The 24486-nt window shown below is 38.9% G+C and overlaps 2 protein-coding genes across 3 annotated transcripts in view; both read right to left on the bottom strand.

The window, feature by feature from the left end:
• The window catches only part of LOC134748710 (polyubiquitin-A), a 272025-nt gene that overhangs the window by 243344 nt on the left and 4195 nt on the right, over positions 1-24486 (bottom strand). The gene's annotated exons all lie outside the window — the stretch shown is intronic.
• On the bottom strand, positions 190-19969 carry LOC134748713 (SURP and G-patch domain-containing protein 1-like). Of its 2 annotated transcripts, XM_063683485.1 has the most exons (14): positions 19933-19969; positions 19641-19789; positions 16201-16452; positions 14405-15453; positions 13682-13796; positions 12503-12685; positions 11014-11303; positions 9922-10088; positions 6752-6858; positions 5644-5754; positions 5070-5158; positions 3321-3405; positions 2749-2878; positions 190-1545 (listed from the first exon to the last, which is right to left on the bottom strand). In XM_063683485.1, the coding sequence occupies exons 1-14, from the start codon at positions 19933-19935 to the stop codon at positions 1519-1521; spliced, it is 2757 nt and encodes a 918-aa protein (XP_063539555.1). In that variant the 5' UTR covers positions 19936-19969; the 3' UTR covers positions 190-1518. The 2 variants fall into 2 exon arrangements, with proteins under 2 accessions (XP_063539555.1, XP_063539554.1); XM_063683484.1 differs by lacking the exon at positions 19933-19969 and having other exon boundaries at positions 19641-19926.

Below are 24486 nucleotides of genomic sequence, written 5' to 3'. Positions count from 1 at the left end.
GATTAAGCGCTTCGCAAAGCGTTGCATTCGTATTGAAGCATCTATAACAGATGGCGTCAGCGTCAAAGAACCCTTCCTGGGTTTATCAAAAGAACGAAAAATAACTATTATAAGCAGATTAAAAACAGGAAGCGGATATTGATAGGACATTTCTGGCGTGTTGCCAAAAGTATTTAGTAAAAGGCGGTGTAAGATGTAAGTATGTATTTTTTATGAAAGTATGCCACAAATTTAGCTAATTATTTATACATAAAGTAAGTATGATGCTTTTAGTTGAATCAAGCCTTGTTGTTTAATAAACTTGAGCTTAATGACTGTACAATTAATAGGTTAATATTATAAACACAATTTCGCTCTGAACGACATTATGCAGACTAAAATAGAAAGAAAAACCGGACACGGACCGGACGGTTTCGTACTCTTTAGTATTTGTTGTTATAGCGGCAACAGAAATACATCATAAGAAATACAAAAGGTAATCACGGTCTTTATCCCGGTCAATATAAGTCTAGAAAAATACATCATCTTTGAAAATTTCAACTGTCTAGCTATCACAGTTCATGAGATACAGCCTGGTGACAGACAGACGGACAGTAATAATAAGGATCCCGTTTTTTTATCTAATTATACATAAAATTATATGTTTTTTGTTGTGTAAGCTGCATCCATCACTATGCATTTAAGGGTTAAACAATCAATTTTTAACAAATAGCTACCTACCACCCGTGGATTGAGACCAGATTCTAACTTTTAAATTCGTAAGTATATGTATAGAAAACACTGCCCACGGCACTCCCACGACTGAGATAGAAAATCTCAGTTTAAAATCAGTTAAGACGTTTGGGGCTAAGGCTGTGCATCAAAGACATGCAAAGCAAACATACTTGAATAACCTCTTCTTCGGCAGTCGGTTAAATATTAAATTATAACATTATAATCGAATTTAAACTGTTGTGAGACATACTAACATTAAATCATTTTACGGTTTAGACTCACTTGTTTTGGTCACTCGCGCGACATGTTTCGGAGAGCCTAGGTCTCCTTTCTCAAGCACTAATAGTGCGAGCAGCGTTCACGACGACCGTGTATTGCGTACACTAAAACAACGTGACTAAAACAAGTGAGTCTAAACCGTAAAATGATTTAATATAACATTATAGTTGTTAATACGTTTTTCAATAAATTATTTGTATTTGTTGTATTTGTATATGACATGATGACATACATTATGTTTTGTACTTTACACATTTCATGAGTTTAAATTGGTGATGTTATATTTAATACGGTCGCGATCAAATACGCGAAGTAATCTAAATGAAATGACAGACAAATTAACTCAAAAATATCTGAACACGAACTAATATTACCTATTCATGTTTTAATATCAAATATGCATATACTGTTTAATCAAAATCTGAACTTAGTTGACATACATCAAGCGTGATGCATTTTGATTTCGATAACATAACACAACTCTTTATTACTTTAAATGTATAATGACAAATATAGCTAGTTTACTTAATAATACGGTCGCCGAGGATTATTCTGTAACAAACGAAAAATGTCATGTAATAAATATATTCATGTATTATTTTAAAATAAAAATAAACAATTGTATTTGTTCATATTTCAAAATGTTATATTTTATTTAGCTTAAATTATATGTATGTATTTTCTAACGTAAACTAAACGCCAACGTTCCAGCAGTCCAGTTACCACATAATGTACGGCGCCATTTTGCACCATTTAACGCGACTACCGCGGTGCCTTTAATCAAAGAGAATAAAGTGTATAGTTACTATCGTGTCGTGTATGGCCTACTGCAGTAGGCCAAAGGTATGGCGCCATCGCTCGAAGAGATTGCACCATACCTTTGGCCTGTGTCGAGTAGATGGCGTTACTTATTGATATTTAACACATTAACACATATCAGTGAAAGAATAAGGATCAAACGTCCGTTCTAACAGTTTTAATCTCGACAGATCGAAAGATGGCAGTAAATTTACTGTGGCTACATAATTTAGTTTGACAATCCGCCTCTATTTCAAATTCTACATATTTGCTTTAATGCTTTTATCAATGGTATTAGCAAAGATCTATGAAGTGTATAAGATAAATAGTCAAAAAAAACGTGCCTCTGAAAATCGAGAAAATGTGTGCTCGAAAAGATGGCGCCATACCTTTAGCCTTTACTCGTGTAGATGGCGACACCGTTTGATATTTAACAATTTTAACACATATCAGTGAATGAACATGGGTCAAAGAGATGGCGTTCTAAAAGTTTTAATCCTGTGTCGAAAGATGGCAGTGAATTTACTGTGACTACAAAATGTACTGTGACAATAAGCCTCTATACCTACTTAATTCTCTTTGGTATTAGTTAAGCTATCGTAGTGATAAACCATCTTAATCCCCTTAGCCCTCCCCTTAAATTCGTTACTGACTATAGTGAATTGATCAAAAACGTTCGAGAAAATCGGCGTCTTTTCTGTGGACATTACGAAAATTAACGATTTGGATACATTTTTCAAAGACTTTCATCATACAAATTTAAAGATGTAGAAGTTTTTAACATGCCAATAAGGATAAAGTACTAAATTAGGCTTTAAAGGCAGCTTATTGTTTATGATGTCCACAGGAAAGTCGCATAACCTTAACTCATACTAAAAAAGTTATTGACCCTAATACTAGGGTTGCCCATGATGGCGATCGGTTGGTTGTAGTACTGATACAGAGTACTCTACTCACCAGAGGGTTGGGTCTGAACCGGTAGGCGAGCATCATGCGCTTCCTGTAAGCATCGAACTCGTCGTCATCGGGTGACACCACGTCGGAGGAGGCAGCTCCTAGACCCATGTTGGCGACCGGTTGGTTGGCCCTGTTACAAAATTTCGAGGTAAAGTCACAGAATAAGTAAAAGTATTATCATACAGAACGGCCACGCACCGCCCCGCCCCAATTCGAATTACCTCGCCCCGCGACAGCAGATTGACATCTTCCTCACACAATGACGGATGCCGCGTCGTACAGACGTGCCGTTCACACATAGAAACGCAAATGATTTCTGATGTATGGCGTATCCGCCCTGTGGTAAAGTGACAAATACGGTACGGTCAAGCTAGTACCAAAAATGAGACGAGTTCCAGGTCAAATAAAAAGACCTTTATGTTACCTTTGTGTACCTCGATGTTATTGCGTAGCGTTTCTTGAATAAAGTTTCTTCTATTTCATTTTATTCTAAATGATATGCGTAGGTATACAAAGTGTTCGATCCTGAGATAATAGAAAAATTAAATGAGATAAATGAGAATTGTACTAACTTGTTGATGGGGTCGACGATACCAGTGCCCTCCACGCCGAGACCCTGGCCCTCGGTCCAGCCCAACTTTTGCAGCATTTTGAAACCTATAAAGACAATTCATTAACAAATTTAATGCAGTCCAGACCAAGACTAGTCGTACTGGTACAGTGGACATCACATATATCGGAGCGGCCGAGGTGCTCAAACATATCTGAACACGCACTCTAACGCCTTGACAATAGAGGCGTGTTCAGATATTTGTGAGCGCCTTAGCCGCTCTGATATATCTGATGGCGACTGTACTACTCATAGCTCATAAGCCCAAGAATAAAATTGATTTTTTTATCAGTTTGTCAGAGTTAAATTGAAACTGGCAAATGTTTGAAAGACATTTATAAATCATGACGCGCAGTTATGTCTTTAAAAATATAAACAAACATCTCCATTCACAAATTGTATACATTTTGGCACAAAAAGATCACAAGAATGCACAGTCGAGTGCCAAAAGTGTAAAGTTCTCTGGACAAGTGGACATGTCATAGCAGGTGACTTATTGAACATCCCAGTAGATGGCAGTAACCTCTATTTTCTGACATTTAAAAATGTACGTCCGACGTTCGAACCTTGGTCACAACGACTTTTGGCCCCTGGTAATACAGATTAATCCATTCGTACAAACATTGTCATTAGTTTTTAGCGCTCCAGCGCGTTTTTAGGGTTCCGTAAACAAAGGGTAAAAACGGGACCCTATTACTAAGACTCCGCTGTCCGTCTGTCCGTCTGTCTGCCTGTCACCAGGCTGTATCTCATGAACCGTGATAGCTAGACAGTTGAATTTTTCACAGATGATGTATTTCTGTTGCCGCTATAACAACACATACTAAAAACAGAATAATATAAATATTTAAATGGGGCTCTCATACAACAAACGTGTTTTTTTTTTTGCTGTTTTTTTCCGTAATGGTACGGAACCCTTCGTGCGCGAGTCCGACTCGCACTTGGCCGGTTTTTTTTGTATGGAGATATTGTAATGTGGCAATTAGCCACTTTTCGTGTTTAGCAGTAACAGTTTGGTTTACTGCGACATAAACGCATATTGCTTGTATCATTACTTAAACCACACTAGTAGTTATCATTTATACTACTAAATACCCCGGCTCTGCCTGTCCTACGCTCCGCAACCCCTCAACGGTTAAACTTAATATTTCAATATAAATTATCGATTATAAATCTACTTATATTAAACGAATTATATAAAAACCCAGTATATAAACTATAAAGCATAAGAGCAACAATTTGCTGTCTTTGTCTTGTTCATTTGGCCTTTTTTGCTACTTACAAGGAAACTTACTTAGTTTGCGCAAAAAAATAACGCTGAACTGAACATTTTATTTATTTATTTTCATATTTAAACTTTATTGCACAATAAAAAAATAAGTTCAAATGCCGGATTTAATGCCTAAATTAAGGTATTCTCTACCAGTGAACCATGGGGCAAAACAGACATTCTTGAATGTGGGTGCAGTGAGAAAAATAGTTCGGAAAACATAACAACTATACCTAAGCAATTTTGTTTTACATAAAAATTTTATTCAAGTAGGTACAGTAGAAGGCAAAAATATCGATACAGACAAATGGCTCAAAAATATGTAAACACTATTGTCTAAGGTGCCATTGTCTAATGCCCTTGACTGTACCATTGAAATGTTAAAAAAAACTGTTTGGACTTTCCTAACTTGATACACATTTACAATTCGATTTAGCTTACCAACATTATCCTCTTTCAGTTTAAACTCCTTGTAGTCACTCAAATCTGGCTCCTTGCCAGTTTTCACGGCGGAATATTTCTCCATAAATCTGAAATTTGTTTCACGGTAAAGATGCGATCGGTTATAAAAATTTGAAGGATTTTTTTAAACCTTGCCCTTCTCATTCATGTGAGCACTAGTGCACATACAGCAAAACAAGACCAGGAAAGAATTAGCGGTTGCTTTTGTGTTGCGGTACAAATTCATAAAAATAATGTAGTTTCGATTTTACAATGCACTTTTGGCCAGCCTACTATTTCTCTACAGCAGGTCGTAGTCGTGCGAATTAGATACGAACGCTAGATCTCTTTGGTTGGACCCAGTTGTGTTTTTAGGTAACGACTTCGTACTATTAGATTGCCCAATTAGAAATGCAATAATTAACAAAGAACGAAAAAATACCGTTTTCATTCCCATACAAAATACCGGTATCCGATCCCTGGTTAGAGTAGTAACAACTGTAGTATTTCGATCACTGGACATAATATGGCAGAGGTGTCAAGAAGGGAATTAAGTGTTAAATAAAAAGCTTACTTCTTCAGTTCCTCCGGCGGCAAGAAGTCCCCGATATGATGTTTCCCGGCTGCTTGTTTCGTCAGCTCGTCGGCCCACTTTTCCGTCGCGTACATTTCTTTTGCGCGTAACCTTAACAATACACCCATTATAATGCCAATAGTTATTAATTGTAAAAGGATCTAATGCTGCCCTTAGTTAGACAGCTGAAATAGATGGCGCTGTTAAATTATTTACGTTGACATGGACTTTAATGTAAACTTGGTTTATATTCAATTGTTTGACATGATTTTCTTTACGAGTATACATGACGATCCTTATTGGGAGACAATTAATTTTAATTTTATTATTTTAAATGTAATGTTTGACGATCATAATGAGAAGATAAACATAATTTTGACGAATATAGCAAATTTATAGTGTAATTTTCATAGTGAACGAAAGAAATCTAATCTAATCTATCTTCTGTGGTAACTGCTTTGTCAAGTTTTGACAGCCGGAGATACCACATAATGTACTTACATCAGCTGTCGTATTCGAAGCACTAATTGGAGGTAGACTTTTTCCATTTGAACTCTAGCTCGGTTTTTTAGCATTAGAAAAAAACGCTATTTAAAAATCAGTAACTATTAGGTACTTATGAGAGCAAAAGAATATAAATGATCGTAACATCGTATATCGTATATGATTTATAATTGTTACATATTTAATATTTGCCGTGACTTTCTTTTCAAGTGTTTTTCAATAAAAGACACGCCAAAATCGCTTACCTTCTTTCTAATGCTAAAAAACGGTTTTTTTTTTTAACCTTTTAACCGCTTACAATTTGTAATCGCGCGTGCTCGTGTCGTCGCCGGTACGAAGTTACACCTCGCTTTGTCTTATTTATCAAAATGCGGCGAAATGAGCTGGATATTGTGTATGTCTTATAAGACATACAAAACTTTAACCGCCGTAGACTAATATATATTCGGTATATATATATATATATATATATATATATATATATATATATATATATATATATATGCGGTTAAAAGGTTTAAGCAAGAGTGAATACATAAGGTTTTAAATGAATCATGAGAAGGTCAATAAATATATGTATTATGCCTGTAATAAAAAAACATACTTGTGTTCCCATGTGCCTTCAGCGGTATCTTCATCACTGTCGTATTCGTACTTGTGCTTGCCTGATGCGGCCAGGCGTTCTACTTCCTGCCTCTTTTTCAACATATCCTGCAACAAATTATGGCAGTCAGTCGGAACAAATATCACCACAGAACAAGTACACGTGCTAAAGGCGGTCTCCACATTGGATGCAGATCCGCACGCCTTTCTATTGTGCGAGCGAGACATCGCTATATACGAGCATGGCGCTGTCTTGTTTATCGTGATAACCGCGTAAAGCTGTAAAGGATGAGATGAAAGGGAACTGTACACCTCATCAACGCAAGCAAATAAATGGTTGTAAGAATTTAGAAATCAAATTCAAATGAAAGCTATTAATAGACCACGGGCCAAGCGATACAACCGGCTGACGAATTTGTTATTCACAATAGCATCTAACATACATCTAACATCTAAACAGGAGAAGATGACGAATTTTTTTTATTTGACGTGCACGAGGGTTAATTACCTAGTCGGCTCATAAGTTCTGTCATATACATAGTATCAAATAAAATCAAAAGTTTAAGCTTATAAACTAGAGAATCTAAATGTATAACATTTATTCAAAATGACCGCCATAATTATCTACACAGGCTTGAAGTCTTCGTGGCCAGTCGTCAATGGATTCACGCACCACTTTCATGTCGATATTGGCCACTGCCGTAGCAAGAGATTTTTTCAGCGAGTCTAGATTTGCATGAGGTTTTGAGCACACCTTTTCCTCTAAATACTGCCATATTTTATAGTCTAAAGGATTAAGATCTGGGCTAGAGGAGGGCCAATCTTCATGCCGTATAAAGTCGATTTTATTGGAGGTGAGCCAGGCTTGTGTAGACTTTGCCTTATGGGCTGGAGCAGAGTCCTGCTGGAAAACCCAATGCTGGTTTAGAAACATCGTATGGGATAGTGGTTTCACAATATTAGTCAACACCGTGTCTTGGTACACTTTGGCACTAGTTTTTACTCCTTTCTCACAAAAATGCATACCAGTGACGCCCGCATAAGAAACTCCCAGCCAAACCATCACAGATGAAGGGTGATGACCTCTTTGAATACGGGGAATGCTATTAGACGCTTCTTTACTATTGCGAGCGTACACTCTATCATTTTGTTTATTACAGTTTTCTTCTATGTCAAAAATTTTCTCGTCCGAAAACAGTATACAACGGTGCTTATTTTTAGCGTACTTCTTCAATAAAGCTTTAGATCTTTTAAGCCTTAAAGCTTTAAGCCGACCATTGAGAAGATGGCCAGTTTTTCGTTTATAAGCACGAAGTCTCAGGTCTTGATTAAGCACTCTTTTCACCGTGTTTTTGCTCAAACCCATCTGGAGGGCCATAACTTTTTGTTTCCTAGCGGGATTTCTGGCAATGCGTGCCCTAATTGCTTGTACAACCGCTGGAGTCCTAGCTCTACGCGGACGACCGCTTCTTTTCTTGTCATTTAAACTAGAGACCTCACTGTATCTTTCTATGGTACGATACACAAATCTTAGAGAGAATTTTAAATTTTCAAGTAGCTTAAAAATTTTAGTCGGCGAGTGACCACAACGATATAGTGCAATTATTGCGGTACGGCTATCTTTAAGCGTCCACTCCATGTTGAAGAAAACAGAAAATTGCAAAATTATACTACTCAAATATTTAATAAAGATTCGAAATTCAAATGCAGAACGGTTTTTGTTTTAGGAGTTCCAAATTTAAATTTTAAAGGCCAGTGACAGAACTTATGAGCCGACTAGGTATACATAGCCGTTAACCACTATACGTGTTGTCGGCCCGGGAGCGTATTTACAAAAGCTAAACTATTTCAGTCACGCCTCAGATTATAATCGGGGAGCTTTTGTTTATGCATATTAGTTAACAATATCTATAACATTTCGGTAAAAGTAGTCACTCAAATGGATTAGCTTTTTGCTTACATATTTTCAAATATTATTCACGACAAAACCTAGTCGAGTTTAGTAACGTCAGTATCGTTTGAATATGATATCTAAATTTTAATAATACTTATTTACTCAAATGGATTATTCCTAGCCACGGTTGGCAAATGTTTTGTACCTAACTGTCTACAAAATGGGAATCCAAAATTACACTAAATCAGTAGGTAGGTTAGGTTCGTTAGGTAGCTTTAAATGCCCGAAGGGCAAACCGCCCAGAAATAGGAGCCCCGCGAAGCGGGGCTCCGTCTAGTTAGCTGGAGTTCGTCGGACTGTTTCTTTAAAAAAAAATCACTTCACAACGTAACTAGACGGAGCTCCGCTTCGCGGGGCTCCTATTTCTGGGCGGTTTGCCCTTCGGGCATTTGAAGCTACCTAACGAACCTAACCTATCTACCTATTGATTTAATGTAATTTTGGATTCCCATTTTGTAGCCAGTTACAAAACTTATTTACCAAACAATTCCACTCTGGCCCAATTCGTAACTGGCTACATACAAGGAATTTTAAATTCCTGTTTTGTAGCTAGTTACCAAATTTAGTTACCAAGCGGTAACACGCTGGCCCAATACGTAACCGGCTTCAAATTAACTGGGAATCTTGATTCCCATTCTGTAGCTGGTTACGAAACTTTGGTTACCAAACGGTACTAAATAAAGGGAGTACTCGTACCTATGAACTGAAATAATTCTAAAACTAAAAAAAAATCTTAGGCATTGTTAAGTAATTTGCATGAACGGTAATTTATTTAATACAATCGGAGTCGTTACTAAAATATGATTCAAATTTTAGATCGCAACAGACTAGCATTTGTAGTAACAATATCCGTTTGAATTTAGTTAATAAAGTCTATACGATTTCAGTAAATTTCTATACTATAATAGATTAGCGTTTTGTTAAGTTTTGTCCAAACAAAAGCTAATCTAGTTCAGTTCGCATCTGAACCATATCAGTATAGCCTTTGTAAATACGCCGCCCGCGTGGCGATTGGTCATGAAAATCTGTTCCTGGCTCGCGGTCTATAAGTAATTATCATTAAAATCTTCAGAGAAAGCATTCAAAACTTTGCCATCTCGGTATAAATGGCATCTTTACATTTGCACACTGATTTCTAAGAATAAAGAGAGCTTTTCGGAGCGGGTGTGAAATGGTAATTTTAATGAATCTGTTATGTACCTAATATTCAAACATACCTGAAACAGCAGATTTAGTTTGAAGTTGTCTTCACACTTCTTCCAATCCTCGGGGCTCAAGTTTATGGTTCCATAGTTGGTCATGGCATATTGCATCAAAGCCGGGTTGGCCCGGTTCACATTTGTGAGTTTAAACCCATCCTCTTCTACTTTAGCCAGCTTTACCCCTGTAACAATTTTTAAGTAATAATTTGAGTACTCAACCGTAGTCAGGTTCTGCAAGGCACAGCGTCTGCGTTGGGCAGCCCACCTAGAAAGAATGCCGGAATGAAAGGCGACAAAAGAGACCACAAGGCAAGCCAAAAAGACGGTGGATAGACTGCTTGGACAAGGATCTTCGAAAAATGGGAGAGTAGAGGCAAAGGACCGGAGCAAAAAGCACTGTAGAGAATACCGGGCCGCATTGGCGTGAAAAGGCGCCATGATGGGCGGTAACGCGGCGGGCGGAGCCCCTAGGCCCGGGGGTTTGATATCCGCTACCGGCGGCTCATCGCCCCAGCGAGATTTCTTACATCACTCTAGCATAGAGTAACTTATACTAGAGCGGTACTGTCATAGTAAATTTTGTAACCCCAGTAAATTCACTGCCATCTGTCGACACACTTTAAAACTAAAAATGAAGATTTATAAAAATACGATAGAATGTATTTAAATATAGATAAATGATTTTTTTTATTTGCATTAATTATTTTTATGATTTTGACCGATGTTCTTTCACTGATATGCGTTAAAATTGTTAAATAACAAACGAAACCGTCAACGCCATCTATACGACTGTAGGCCAAAACTAGTAGCGCCCTCTGAACGAGAATCAAATTTTCTTGATTTTCGAGGCACGTTTTTTCCTTAGACTGTATCAATCTATTACGGAGTTATATCTATCTTTGACTCTAGTAATACACACCTGGTAGAGGCGGCATCGGTGGCATACCGGGCGGCATTGGCGGCATAATGGGCTGTAAAGGCGCCATACCGGGCGGTAAAGGCGCCATGCCGGGCGGTAACGGAGCAACTACGCCCGGGGGTTTGATATCCGCTACCGGCGGCTCATCGCCCCAGCGAGATTTCTTACATCACTCCAGTAATACACACCTGGCAGAGGCGGCATCGGTGGCATACCGGGCGGCATTGGCGGCATAATGGGCTGTAAAGGCGCCATACCGGGCGGTAAAGGCGCCATGCCGGGCGGTAACGGAGCAACTACGCCCGGGGGTTTGATATCCGCTACCGGCGGCTCATCGCCCCAGCGAGATTTCTTCTTCTTGCGGCGCTCTCGCTTGCTGTCGGATTCGTCGTCGCTCTGTGAGCTCGCCGCCTCGCGTTTCACTGAGCTGCCCAGGTTGAACTGGTTCCAGGGTTTTTGGGAGTCTTGGTCGCCAAAACTGAAATAGAAAATACACGTCTTCAGTTCTAATGATCGTGAAGTTGTTGTTTAAATCGCGTAAAAGCGGCATAAAGTTTATTTTATGCCTCGGTTAAAATGTGTTTCTCTATATGAGGATATTAGGTATAATTTGAGGTATATTTTCCAAAAAAAAAATAACGGTATCGTATCTGCAGAAGCCCAAACTGGGTATGTTTTGAAAATCATTTTTATTTTAATAAAAAAAAATGACTGAAATATAATGAATTAATGATGTGGTATATTTTTAGAATCGGCTTAAAAAGCCCTTTCATTTAATACCACACACGATAGGTTTCTGAGCCTTTTTTTCCATACAAAAATAAAGGACGTTATAACACCTCTCCATTCTATTTTTAGTAAGGTGGTTTTTGGTCTAGAAGTCTTCTGGAAATCGATTTTCGCTCATGTTGTCGCAAATATGGACATATTTGGTATCGGTGCATTCAGTGTGATGTCCTGAACACAAATATATGAGATGACAAGCGCGAAAGTAGTGGGGGTAGTTGCTGTGACGTCAAAAAGTCGGCAGTACAAAGTTTTTTACTTTTTTTTTTATCATACCATGTGGGGTATCCAATGAAAGGGCTTTGTGAGTAGATCACAAATATATAACATACTGTAACATTTTCACTACTTCGTCTAAGAAATTATTAGAAAACGTTCAAAAATTTCACAATCCACAGTTGACTTTGGACTGCTCTAAATTGAAAATGACTGAATGGATCATTCCAAAATACATACCAAGTGACTGTGAATATCCTCTATATAACGTTTAAAAAAAATAACCAGATATAACCAAAAATGAGAAAAGTACACCAAGTTGAAAAAAAATATAATTTTCTGTTACATTAAACTGCAACTATTATTAAAACAAACAGAAAACCAGACTATTTACATATATTTTTGAAATGGTCTTTTCAGTAGCTTTCATTTGGTACCCATATTGCTATAGTAAGAAAATAAATCAAAAATGTTTATTTTCTTTAACAATCTCATTATCTTAAAATTAGTGGTTGGAACCTCCTTTAAGTTTTAAAAGCCTGTGCCAGGAGGTACCGCCCTTCCTTATCTGGCCTGATTTGCCCTGAGATTACAGATTTTGACCTGACATTAGTTAACTGACTTTGGTGGTGTCTTTCCAATAAGGCTTACAAATTGTCAGTTGCTATATCTTACCTAAACGTTTTATGTGCTGCCTTATAATCGTCATCACTGTCATAATCATCATCCAAGCAGAACTCGGGCTCATACACATCCTCAGGCTTGACTTCCGGTTTCCTCTCCGGGCTCTCCTTCCGGAACTTTTCCACTAGCTCCCGGAACTCCTTGTACTCCTTCGAATTCGTATTATGAAGGAACCTGAAAATATATGGACCCTTAGAATTACTTAGTAAAGAGAGAAAAGCCAAAGGATGCTTTAGATTAGGCTTACAAACTATAGATTTAGTGCAGTATTATAAATCTGGGTTATTGATTCAGTTCACATATTTTTACATCTCTTATTTAGTACATAGCTTTGTTACCCTAAAATACGTCTTTCAATGAAAAAACCTCTCTTGGCACATTCCTCTAACGTCGAAATATATTGTAAAATCTCAAAACGATATCAGATAGAAGCAGCGGCATCTAGACGAACGACGCACAATTAAGTTGAATTACCAAAATATTTTCCAATTTTTTTTTGTTAGGTTAATAATACTTTTATCATATAAAATTAAATAAATATTAAAATTTTATGAAATTTTGCAAGTTAGTAAGATGTTCAATTAGGCTTTAAATAACATATATCCATACATAGGTATGTTAGTCTGACGTGATGACAATGAAGTATAATATGTGAAATATGTCACACATTGGTCTGATGATGGAGATGCAATTCAACCATAGCAGGTGAACAGGTCTGGAAATCTCATTAGGTCTTCAAATCTAAATAAATAATATTGTCTTCGGTTACCGCGATTGTTACTCATGAAATAAAACTATGAAAACGGATTATATCGCGTATATTGAATTTATAATACATCCCGACGTTTCGAAGTTTCGAACCCTTTACAACTTTAACCCTTTAAACTTCGAAACGTCGGGATGTATTATAAATTCAATATACGCGATATAATCCGTTTTCATAGTTCTAAATAAATAATTTATAAAGTACAGACAGGGAATCAGCATTTAATAAAAAGCTTTACTTTAGCCAGTAAAAAGAAAGGTAGTCTATTTACTAAATAAGAGAATATACTTACTTATAACTTATAACACTGCACCAAATCACACTCGATTCTAGAAAAATAATATAATAAAAAAAAATACAGCACGTATCCTGTAGGGACAAGGCTACGGTGGCAAGAGTTTTACCACATATTTTGGTCTTGTGAGTGAATTGCCTTCAGGACATTTTCCCAGTGGTCACCGTTCCGGGCGACCTCCGTGGCAGCGCGGAGCACCGACGGCGGCCAATCTGCAGAGGAAACTGCACACCACGAGTCAACAACAACGTCTAGTGGCCACGCCTACTTCGCCTATCTAATCTATCAACTCTTATCCTAGCCTACATTATCAATCTCAAACCGAGCGTTAGGGTGGCTTAACATCTGAACACTATCTCTATACAAGATTTATCTATCTTATTAAAAATAATGTTATAAGCACACAAAATTTGGAAATCAATAGAGAAAATCAGAGAATCAACAAATGTCAAAATGTTGCCTAATCATAGCAAAGATTTTTAATAGTTGTTTTTCCGTTTTCTATTCTTTGGTTTAGTGATAATTTTTGGCTTAAAAGTAACTCAATAGACTTTTTCCCACTAACTTAGAAAAGCTTTGTATCGAGCTATGACTTCAAAAATTTGCCCATACAAAAATCGACCACCCTTTATAAATTAAACAAGTCAGATTGATATATTCAGAATAATTTATAGTGTCTTTATAATTACAATATGACCAATGGCTTACAAATCAATATCTAACAACTAATTGTTTATCAAGAAGCAGTATTTGGCCAAATCATCAGATAATTCAAAGTCTCAATACTACACTAACAGAAAATTAAAGCCACATATTTTAAAAACCATAATACCTTGATTTGCTGGTGATGTTGGTTCGTCCTTTGGCGATGGAATGTGACTTAGCTGCGGCAGAGGCGGCATGTTCTGTAGGTTCATCTCCGGCATTGAATCCAAGGGCTTTGGTTCAGGTATGTTGTGTAAAGATATGCTACTTGGAGGCATATTGCTAGGAGGCATATTACTAGGAGGCATATTACTAGGTGGCATATTGTTGTGCATGCTGTTTGGCGGCATCATATGTGGTGGCATAAACGGCATGTTGCCATTGCCGTTATTGAAGTTCGGGCCATTGGGACCGAATGGAGGACGACCCATGAACGGCATGTTGCCATTATTCATTGAATTTGGGGGCATCATAGAGTTTGGAGGACCAGGAGGTCTGGGAGCAGCAGGTGGGCCATGGGGGCCAGGTGGGCCATGTGGGCCATGGGGGCCAGGTGGGCCATGGGGTCCAGGTGGGCCATGGGGACCAGGCGGGCCATGGGGGCCAGGTGGACCATTAGGGCGCATTTGGGGGAAAGGCGAGCCAAAGAAAGGTGGCATTGGACCATTAGGGCCACACATGTTCGGAGGCATAGGGCCCGGACCGCAGGGTCCGCCTGGTCCATTAGGACCCCAATTAGGAGGCATTGGGTAATTAGGAGGGCCGCCCATGAAAGGCGGCATAGGTCCTCCAGGAGGCATAGGTCCGCCTGGTGGCATTGGGGGCATGTTGGGGCCTCCTGGTCCCATCATTGGACCAGGGCCCATGTTCATTCCTGGTCTAGGTCCCATATTAGGTCCAGGTCCAGGACTCATGTTTGGTCCGGGACCTCTAGGACCCACATTCGGGCCTGGTCTCATCATATGTCTCATATTAGAATCTGGATATCCCATGCCTTCAGGCCGTTCTCCGTTAGAGTTAGGGTCCCTGTTTCCTTGCCAGTTATCATGGTTTGGGTCTTGGTCTGGTGGCATGAATGGAATTTGCATTAGTGGTGGGATGTTGTCTGATTGCCTTCTGTCATCCATTGGACTATTAGTACGGTTCTTGCCTCTGTCACTCCATCTACGTCTATCTCTGAAACAAATAAAATTTACAATAAAAATATTTAGCTTCATTGAGTATTTTGGAATTCTGATGGTGACAATTGAATGTGTCACCTTCAAGGGACTGCTACGCCACTATCTTGACACAGTGGCGGATTCGCCACGTGGCAAAAGTAGCAAATGCCACGGGCCCCGCGCGTTCGGGGGCCCCGCACACCTACACATTGTGGCCGTAAAAATCTAAGATTCATTTCGTCCGACAAAATTAAATCCATCCATGGGCCCCATGATAGAATTTGCTACAGGCCCGGACTGGCTTAATCGGCACTGTCTTGACAGAGGATTTAATAATATGAAAAGAAAGAATATTTTAACATAAAATGTTTGTTCAGAATTTTGTCTATATAAGTATATATATCGTCGCCTAGCACGCATAGTAAAAGCTTTGCTTTGTGTGGGGCTAGGTTGATTTTTGTAAGATGTCCCCTAATATTTATATTTATTTATTTTGTAATGAAATACTATTCAATTTACATTTAGGTACATGTAATGGGTGTAAGCCACGTGTAAGCTAAGGCAGTGAATCAATAAAGTAGTAAAGAGGACACTTAGGTAATTTTAAAAGTTTACTAAGGATATATAGGTAAGTATTTTTACTTTAGAATTTTCGCTAAAAACTGACTTTCTTCTAGTTGTCAGCTTTAAATAGTAAAGATCTAAGGAAATGTTATAGAAGCGGAAATGTCAAAATTGTTGAATCATGTATCATGTCAAATACCTGCTGCCTTTGTCTGACCTCCGTCTCTCATTATGGTCATGGTGCGAATACTCCTTTGGTTCCTCATGAGGAGCTTCATCAGAATATTCCGGCATGCTAGCACTCATAGCTTTTGTTTCTTCTTGCTTCGCTTGTCTCTCTTTCTCATCCTTCTCCTGCTTTTGTTTTTCTAGCAAAGCCTTGTACTGGCTCATGAAGCTGCCATCGTTGGAGAAGATGTTTGAAGGGTTTTTGTCATCTTTTGAGCCTAAACTGAAAATTTTAGGGTATTGTTAATGAGAATGAGGGTAATTTTGCTTATACTTTTTTTAAACTAGTGCCTACGCCAATTCTTAGGATTAGTTGCCAAGCGGACCCCAGGCTCCCATGAGCCGTGGCAAAATGCCGGGCGAATGCAAGGAACGTGATGATGATTTTAAAAATGTAGTATCACACTAATATTCTACTATTAATTTTTAGTAGTAGCTAATATCATGTCTAATGAAGTACTGTTTCGTTGTACCTAATAATAACCTTTGAGACGAATTATACAAAAGTTTGATTAGCTTTTTGCTGTTACTTTTAATTAAAAATAGAGATAGATCTAAAAAACAATAAAAGCTCCTAGGTCCGCCCTGAATTGAATTCTTTCTGTCCCATCTTCCTCTTCAAAATTCTATAATAATTCCTTTACTTTTCACTGTTCGGCTTTGGAATTCTCTGCCTCTTGACTTACGGTGCGCTCAGTCTCTAACTAAACTCTTTCAAGAGACTACTTAAACTACACTTTTTATTTCCTCCTTGATACTTTTATCTGGTTACTCTTTCTCTATGGCTGGCGCTGTTATACGTGTATTTATTTATCTATACAGAAACAGATATATTTATATATGTGCCATTCTCAACCAAAAGGGTACTTATTGTTGGTTGTCAATAAGGCGCTATTTCCATATAGCTTCAATTTGAAATCAACCTTATCGATAAGCGAGAATGTGGTACCTTTTGGTTGAAAACGTCACCACCAAACCAATTTTGTCAGTAAATAAGAACAACAAAAACTATACTCATCCCTTTCTTTTGGGTGCTAGTATTAGTGTAAGACAAAGAAAATATGATTCTCTGTGTCTGTTTAAAATGAGTCCCTGACCTAACGATATATTTATTTTTATTTGCACGGTACATAATTATTTTATCAAACTGGCATTAACTTAATTAAAGGGTGTCATTTAATCGATCTGCAAAATATTCCTATTTTGATGAACAAAAATATATATAAAATGCCAAAATGTATACTTGGTCCACAACCTAAGGTAAGCAAGTATTTCTAAACTAGTTCGCAATAAATGTCATACTGAGCTGCTCTAAATTGAATTGGTTGGCAAATTAATTATTTGAGCAGCAGTAAGCGATCCACCATTAATCAAATTTTGTTAAGCAATCAGTGGGTAAGCAGATTATTTCATTTTGGATTACAATTTAACTGATCCGCAAAAATTAGTTAGCTGACAAATTTGTTGATCACCAAATGTTTAACCAACCTAACCTACACCCTTTGCTGATCAGCTGATTTTTTAAACAAAAATAATATTGGCCATTATTTGATTACTTCCCTTTCATGTATAGCACAATCGGATTAAGTCTAACCTCGAAATCCTTCCGAAGTTATAAAATTTGGTATGTATGCTAATTAAAGGTCTATTTTTCATGTCCACACTATTTGACATTTGGGGACCTCGAGGAATCGCAGCCATCTTGGAAAATGTGTACCATCCTGGAGAAATTTGCGTTTTACTCTAAATATACATTCTCTATGAAAATATGGTGTAAGGCAACATTAAAGCTTATTAAATTCTACACAAAAATGTCCTAGATATCTTTGCGGAACAAATACATCTTGTTATAGAAAATAATAGCTCAATCCAGATTTAGCACTTATATCCTTTCAGGGGATATTCTCTTAATATGAAACTTGAAGGAGTATGAATTCCACTTTTGTCTATACATTTGTACATGTTCTACCCCAATATTAACATTTTACTCGACTGCGACTTAAACAGAAAGTAGGGTTATGGGTTTAAATACTGAAAATCAGTACATGCTGTAGCTCAGGATACTATAAGCTTTGATGTTGCATTACACCATATTTTCATAGAAACGGATATTTAGAGTAAAACGCAAATTTTTCCAGGATGGTACACATTTTCCAAGATGGCTGCGATTCCTCGAGGTCCCCAAATGTCAAATAGTGTGGACATGATAAAGAGACCTTTAATTAACATACATACCAAATTTCATAACTTTGGAAGGATTTCGAGGTTAGACTTAATCCGATTGTGCTATTAGTCCTTCAAAAAACTTAAAAATAAATAAAACAAAAAAGCCTTTTATTTCCAAATATTAATTTTTTACATTACAAGTTTTTGCGTATTGGTTAGTAAGTTTGTTATAGTTAGTGTTAGGTTTATGTATGCTATTTAATATTTATTTATTTAATTTGGACCCCTCTTCGAGTGTAGGCCTCCTCTAACTCTCTTCATTTTTGCCTGTCTTCCGCTTTGTTTAGCCAGTCTTTCCCTGCAGTTTCTTTTATATCATCTAGCCATTGTTTATATGGCTTTCCCACTTTCCTTTTGCCAATAGGGCATTTTCTAGTAGCAGTTGGTTTTTGTGAATGTCGCAGTTCTAACCTAACCTACTTTTCTAGTAGCAGTTGGTGTCACACAAGTAATCATCTAATGAAATGCACACACACGATCACACGCACACGCAGATGCTCATGTCACATGGACTGATTTCGCTCCGCCTGCAACTCTGCCGATTCTTCAAATCAAATGTAACCCACTCCACTTTATTATATCAGATTACCATTTCTTTAATATGCATGCTTCTCAATTAAACTGCTTTTTATGCCAAACAATTTTTAATCTTGCTGACCAAATAATAATTTTGTAGCTCAACTATTTATGAAGCAGATAAATTTGATTATAGAAGCAGATCGATATTGGTTATAATGTTGACCGTTTGTGAATTATTTACTGAACAAGAGTTGTAGCTCGATATTTATTTATGGCCAGCAAAATATTTGTATACTGTCCAAATGATTTAATGGCAATTTTTTTGCAGATCAGTTTTAAAAACTTAATTAAATAAAATAAAACTATGAAAACGGATTATATCGCGTATATTGAATTTATAATACATCCCGACGTTTCGAACCCTTTACAGCGTTCGTGGTCAACGGGTGACGGGGGTATATACGCGATATAATCCGTTTTCATAGTTTTATTTCATGAGTAACTATCGCTGTAACCGAAGACAATATTAATTAAATAACTTTAGAAGATTTCAAGACGGGCAGTCCAAATAATTGACCCTGATACTTGAGGCCGGGGAACATACCTCCAACCTCACATTTTCACACATTTTAGAGAAAAAGTGCTAAGCAAATAGAAATTACTTACTTTGTTAACTTCGCTTGGGCTGCCAAAGCAGAAGCCTGCTTTTGAGCCTCTAGTTTCGCCTGTATTTCCATCTTTTTCCTCTCTATAATTTGTTCCTGTTTCGACATTTGAGCCCATCTTGTACTGAGCGCAGATTTATTCTTGTTATCCTTAAAATTAATCATATTAGACACAAGTTATAATCATGGTTACAAAGTCAATTTAACACTACGTTATCCTAGAAGCGTATTGAATATTATTGTGTATTTGATGCCTCTTTAATTTAATTTACAATAATTTTAATTCTACACACCATTTCTACAAGTATACGACGCGCCACAGATAAGCAAAAGCAACATATAATAATAATATATAGTTGGTCAAGCAAATCTTGTCAGTAAATAAGAACAAAAAAACTATACTCATCCTTTTCTTTTGGGTGCTAGTACTAGTGTAAGACAAAGACAGTATTATTATCTCTGTCTATGTTTGAAATGAGACAGTCCCTTGACAGACTATAGTTTGGTTTGTCAAAGGACTGTCTCATTTCAAACATAGACAGAATAATACTATCTTTATCTTACACTAGTACTAGCACCCAAAAGAAAAGGATGAGCAGACTACGCGGCGCGAAGCCGCAAACGCGAGTGTGGAGTCGATTTTGCTGTTTAGCGAACTAGACTCCACACTCGCATTCGCGGCTTCGCGCCGCGATTTGCGCACGAGTGTGGAGGGCCCTTTACGACAAATAAATCGCCTGGCGACTAAGTTGCTTGTGATGCGCGCACGAGAGCGACTTTTGTGTCCGCAACTATTTTGTCTCTCACATAAAGCCTATGGATAAGTATGAAAGTGCGAGCATGTAGCGACGTGACAAGCGGGAGACTTTCTGAGGGCCTACCGCGAACCACGTTCGACGTGTTGCCTCCTGTCACACTTACATACGAATTTACGAGTGCGACAGAGAGGCAACACGTCGAACGTGCTTCGCGGTAGGCCCTCTGGCCCACCGGCGACTTATTTGTCGCCCGTGCGCGCACTTGCATTGAAACCAATAGGGAAGGAGACAGTTTCGTTGCGGGCTTGTCACCGAACCCGCGGACAAAAAAGGCCCGCGGACAAAAAAGGCTCCCGGAAGTCTCGCACGCGAGTCGCGCACGAGTGTGGAGGGCCCTTTAAACCGTAAAATATAGCCGCTTTATATAAAGGCCCCTCCAGACTATGTGCGTGAATCGCGGCGCGACTTCGCGGAGAGAACATGTCGCGACGTTGACGTATGATTCCACACTCGCAAACTTCACGGCGATTTCGCACTTTGGTTCTCGCCAAGATGGCGGAGAAGCATCAGCTGATCGAGCTTAACTGCTAGTTATCTATGGCATCATACGTGATTTAGCTATTTTTCCATTTTGTTTCGTTGTAAAACCGTAAAATACAGCCGCTTTATGTAATATAATTATTATATCTTGCATATGAGTCAAAATAGTGTGTAATGTGGAGTCTTGCCAGTTCGCGCTTCGCGCCTCCTTTGACGCGGGCTAATGAACCGACAACAAACGGGGAACTAGGCGCGAAGGCGTGAACAATCTGCGAAATAGCCGCCACACTTACCTTCGCGGCTTCGCGCCGTGATTCGCGCATGAGTGTGGAAGGCCCTTAATATAATTATTATTTGTCTTGCCATAGTTTGTAAGCATTATCGTGTACTTTTATTATGTACCTATGTTACAACTTCTTGAATAAACGTCTTTTATTATTATTATCTTTATTTATTCTTTTTCTTATGTTAGGTTTTTTATAATATGCATATAAAAGTAAAATATAAAAACACTTACAAAACAATACAAAATACATATTAACAAATTATAAAAAACCTAACCTAGGGTGCCGCCAGCAACGGGGCAGGGCCCAAGCTGCCGGTGGTCAGGGCCGCAGAGAGAGGAACCGGCGGACTATCCGCGCCGTGTCCAAGATCACCGCCTTCTGCATCTGACCCTTGATCCAACCACCTAGCGAGAGTCTCTCAAGGTGTTGGTCGAGACTTCGCTATGAGACCGTTCGCTGAAACGACTATCGGGACAATGATCGTCGAATCAACATCCCACATGGCGGTTATCTCGTGAGCCAAGTCTAGGTACTTACTGGACTTATCCTTCTCGGCTTTCACGAGATTCTCATCATGGGGGATGGTGATGTCAACGAGCACGGCCCGGCGCTGCGATCGATCTATTATCACAATGTCAGGCTTATTGGCTACAATAGTCCTGTCAGTGATGATAGATCGATCCCAATAGAGCGTGGCACGACCATTCTCGAGAACTGGCACAGGTAAATACTTGTAGTACGGTACTTCGCAGTCCACAAGGCCGTATAGAAGAGCAAGCTGCTGGTGAATAATCCTGGCTACGAGATTATGTCTGTGCAAGTACTCGCCGTTAGCAAGATGAGAACAACCGGAAATGATATGCCTGAGTAACTCTCCGGGACGGCGGCATGCCCGACAAATGTCGACCGTACCGTCCTTCAGGATATATTTCCGATAGTTGTTCGTCATCATAACTTCGTCCGCAATTGCACAGGCAAAACCCTCGGTTTCTCCGAAGAGGTCCCCGAATCGTAACCAGTTCACCGACGCGAGCAGGTCTACATCGGGTCCCGTGAGGGCCTTGTAGAACCGCCCGTGTAGCACCTTACTCTCCCATACCGCCTTGCGGCCCGCAGCACTTTGTACCACAAGTTTGTGCCAGTTCTCGTTTGCCAAGGAGAAACATAAGTGAGTAAATATAAATAGTTAATAAACATAACTTATTCTATATTATTAGTATCTCCTTGGATATCACGGGCCTATGCATCCCGGTCTTTTGATAGGCTTGCGTGGGGATATAGATCCAACACGTAGAGGCCCCTTGGAGAGCTTTAATGTCATGTAGAAGTAGTATTATTATTATATGAGTCAATTAGTGTGTAATGTGGAGTCTTGCCAGTTCGCGCTTTGCGCCTCCTTTGACGCGGGCTAATAAACCGACAAAAAACGGGGAACTAGGCGCGAAGGCGTGAACAATCTGCGAAATCGACGCCACACTTCCGTTCGCTGCTTCGCGCCGTGATTAGCGCATGAGTGTGGAGGGCCCTTGATGTGAGTGACAAAATAGTCGCGGCGACAAAAGTTGCTCATGCGTGCATACCCTTATTTGCCAGTATATCTATAGGGCCCTCCACACTCGTGCGCGAATCGCGGCGCGAAGTATGTAGGCGCTTAACTTTAAGGTTGTAACACACCATGCACCGCACCAAGGTCATTGTGCGACGCACACATAAGTAAGAGTGAGAAAGCGATATCTCTTTCTTGTTCTTACTTATGGGTGCGTCGCACAATGACCTTGGAGCAGTTCTAGGAATAGGTAGTACTGGCGTGGGCTATCACTCTCCTATATATTATACTACTCTTTGCCTATCACACTATCGCACCGAACCGTCGAACCGATGTTTTTCATGGAAATATGGGACACTTGGCAACACTGGCGCACGTGTGCGGCAGTCGTAGGATCGCACCGTTTTGACAGTTCGGTGCGATAGTGTGGAAGCCCACGCCAGTACTACCTATTCTATTCCTAGAACTGCTCCAAGGTCGCGGTGCGGTGCGATGGTGTGTTACGGGACTTTATACAAATCTATGGGGACTATGTTCTTCCCCTTTATCTGACGGTTTAACCTATGGATGGTATAGAAAGGATCGCAATCTCTTATGGCAGAATTGTTGTAAAAGTGACCGCGTTAAGCTTTAAATAATAGTTCCTAATCTCTCCGGTGGCGCTAGTTAGGCTCTGGGACATGAGTAATAACATGAACCATATAAGGCAACAAATAACCCGACCAAATTACGTAGGTTGTTTTTGGTAGTATTTCGGTGTATGGTGGCGCCGCCTAATTACTGTTTTTTGATGGACACTTTTCATACATAGAGATTTGGCTCCTTTATACAGTCTCCATGGTTTAACCTTTCATATAATCGCGGATCTGGGCGTTTTCTAAAATCAATATTGAAAACCTGATTCTCTCATATGCCATTCTTGGGCTTATTCGACTCAGAATCGATAACATTCTCCATCCTGCCTTTAAAAAAAATCATTTCATTAAAACTATTCCCAAATCGATCCTTTTTGGTACGGAACCCTAAAAACGACAAAAAATCACGTTTGTTGTATGGGAGCCCCACTTAAATATTTGTTTTATTCTGTTTTTAGTATTTGTAGCGGCAACAGAAATACCTACATAATCTGTGAATAATTCAATTGTCTAGCTATCACGGTTCATGAGATACAGCCTGGTGTGACAGACAGCGGAGTCTTAGTAATAGGGGGACCCTTTGGGTACGGAACCTTAAAAAGATGTCCTAAAATGTCCATTCCATTAAGTCACGTTTTAGTGTGAATTTTTTCATTTGCAAGTGGGTGACGTAGTAGAATGTACAATTTTCATACAAATTTTTGGAACATTTTTTTTTATCATCAGGATATGCTAGGGATTCCGAGTTGAAAGAACCCAAAAACACCAGGATCTGTGAGAATCAGGTTTTCAATATTTATTTTAGAAAACGCCCATCATCTATGTTAGGTATCGAGCTCTAATAACATTAATTAAAATATGGAATAATTATATAGTATTCAAAAATTGCTGCACGCAATATTAATTATTATTTTAGTAGGGAAAGGCACATCCCGCTCGCACGTTGCAGCGACATGCGAATCGAATGCAGTGTGCCAGTGGTAGATCTATAGAAACTTTCTCCCGTTGTACTTAGTCCGTTGAAAACATGTGGTTATGGTAAAGAGGCCCTACCGCGAATCACATTCGACGCGTTCCCTCT

This window comes from Cydia strobilella, chromosome 17, assembly GCF_947568885.1.
Source record: "Cydia strobilella chromosome 17, ilCydStro3.1, whole genome shotgun sequence".
In the NCBI taxonomy this organism is placed as follows: Eukaryota; Metazoa; Arthropoda; class Insecta; order Lepidoptera; family Tortricidae; genus Cydia; species Cydia strobilella.
The sequence above is the reverse complement of the archived record's forward strand: the minus strand, read 5'-3'. Positions and strand labels throughout refer to the sequence as shown.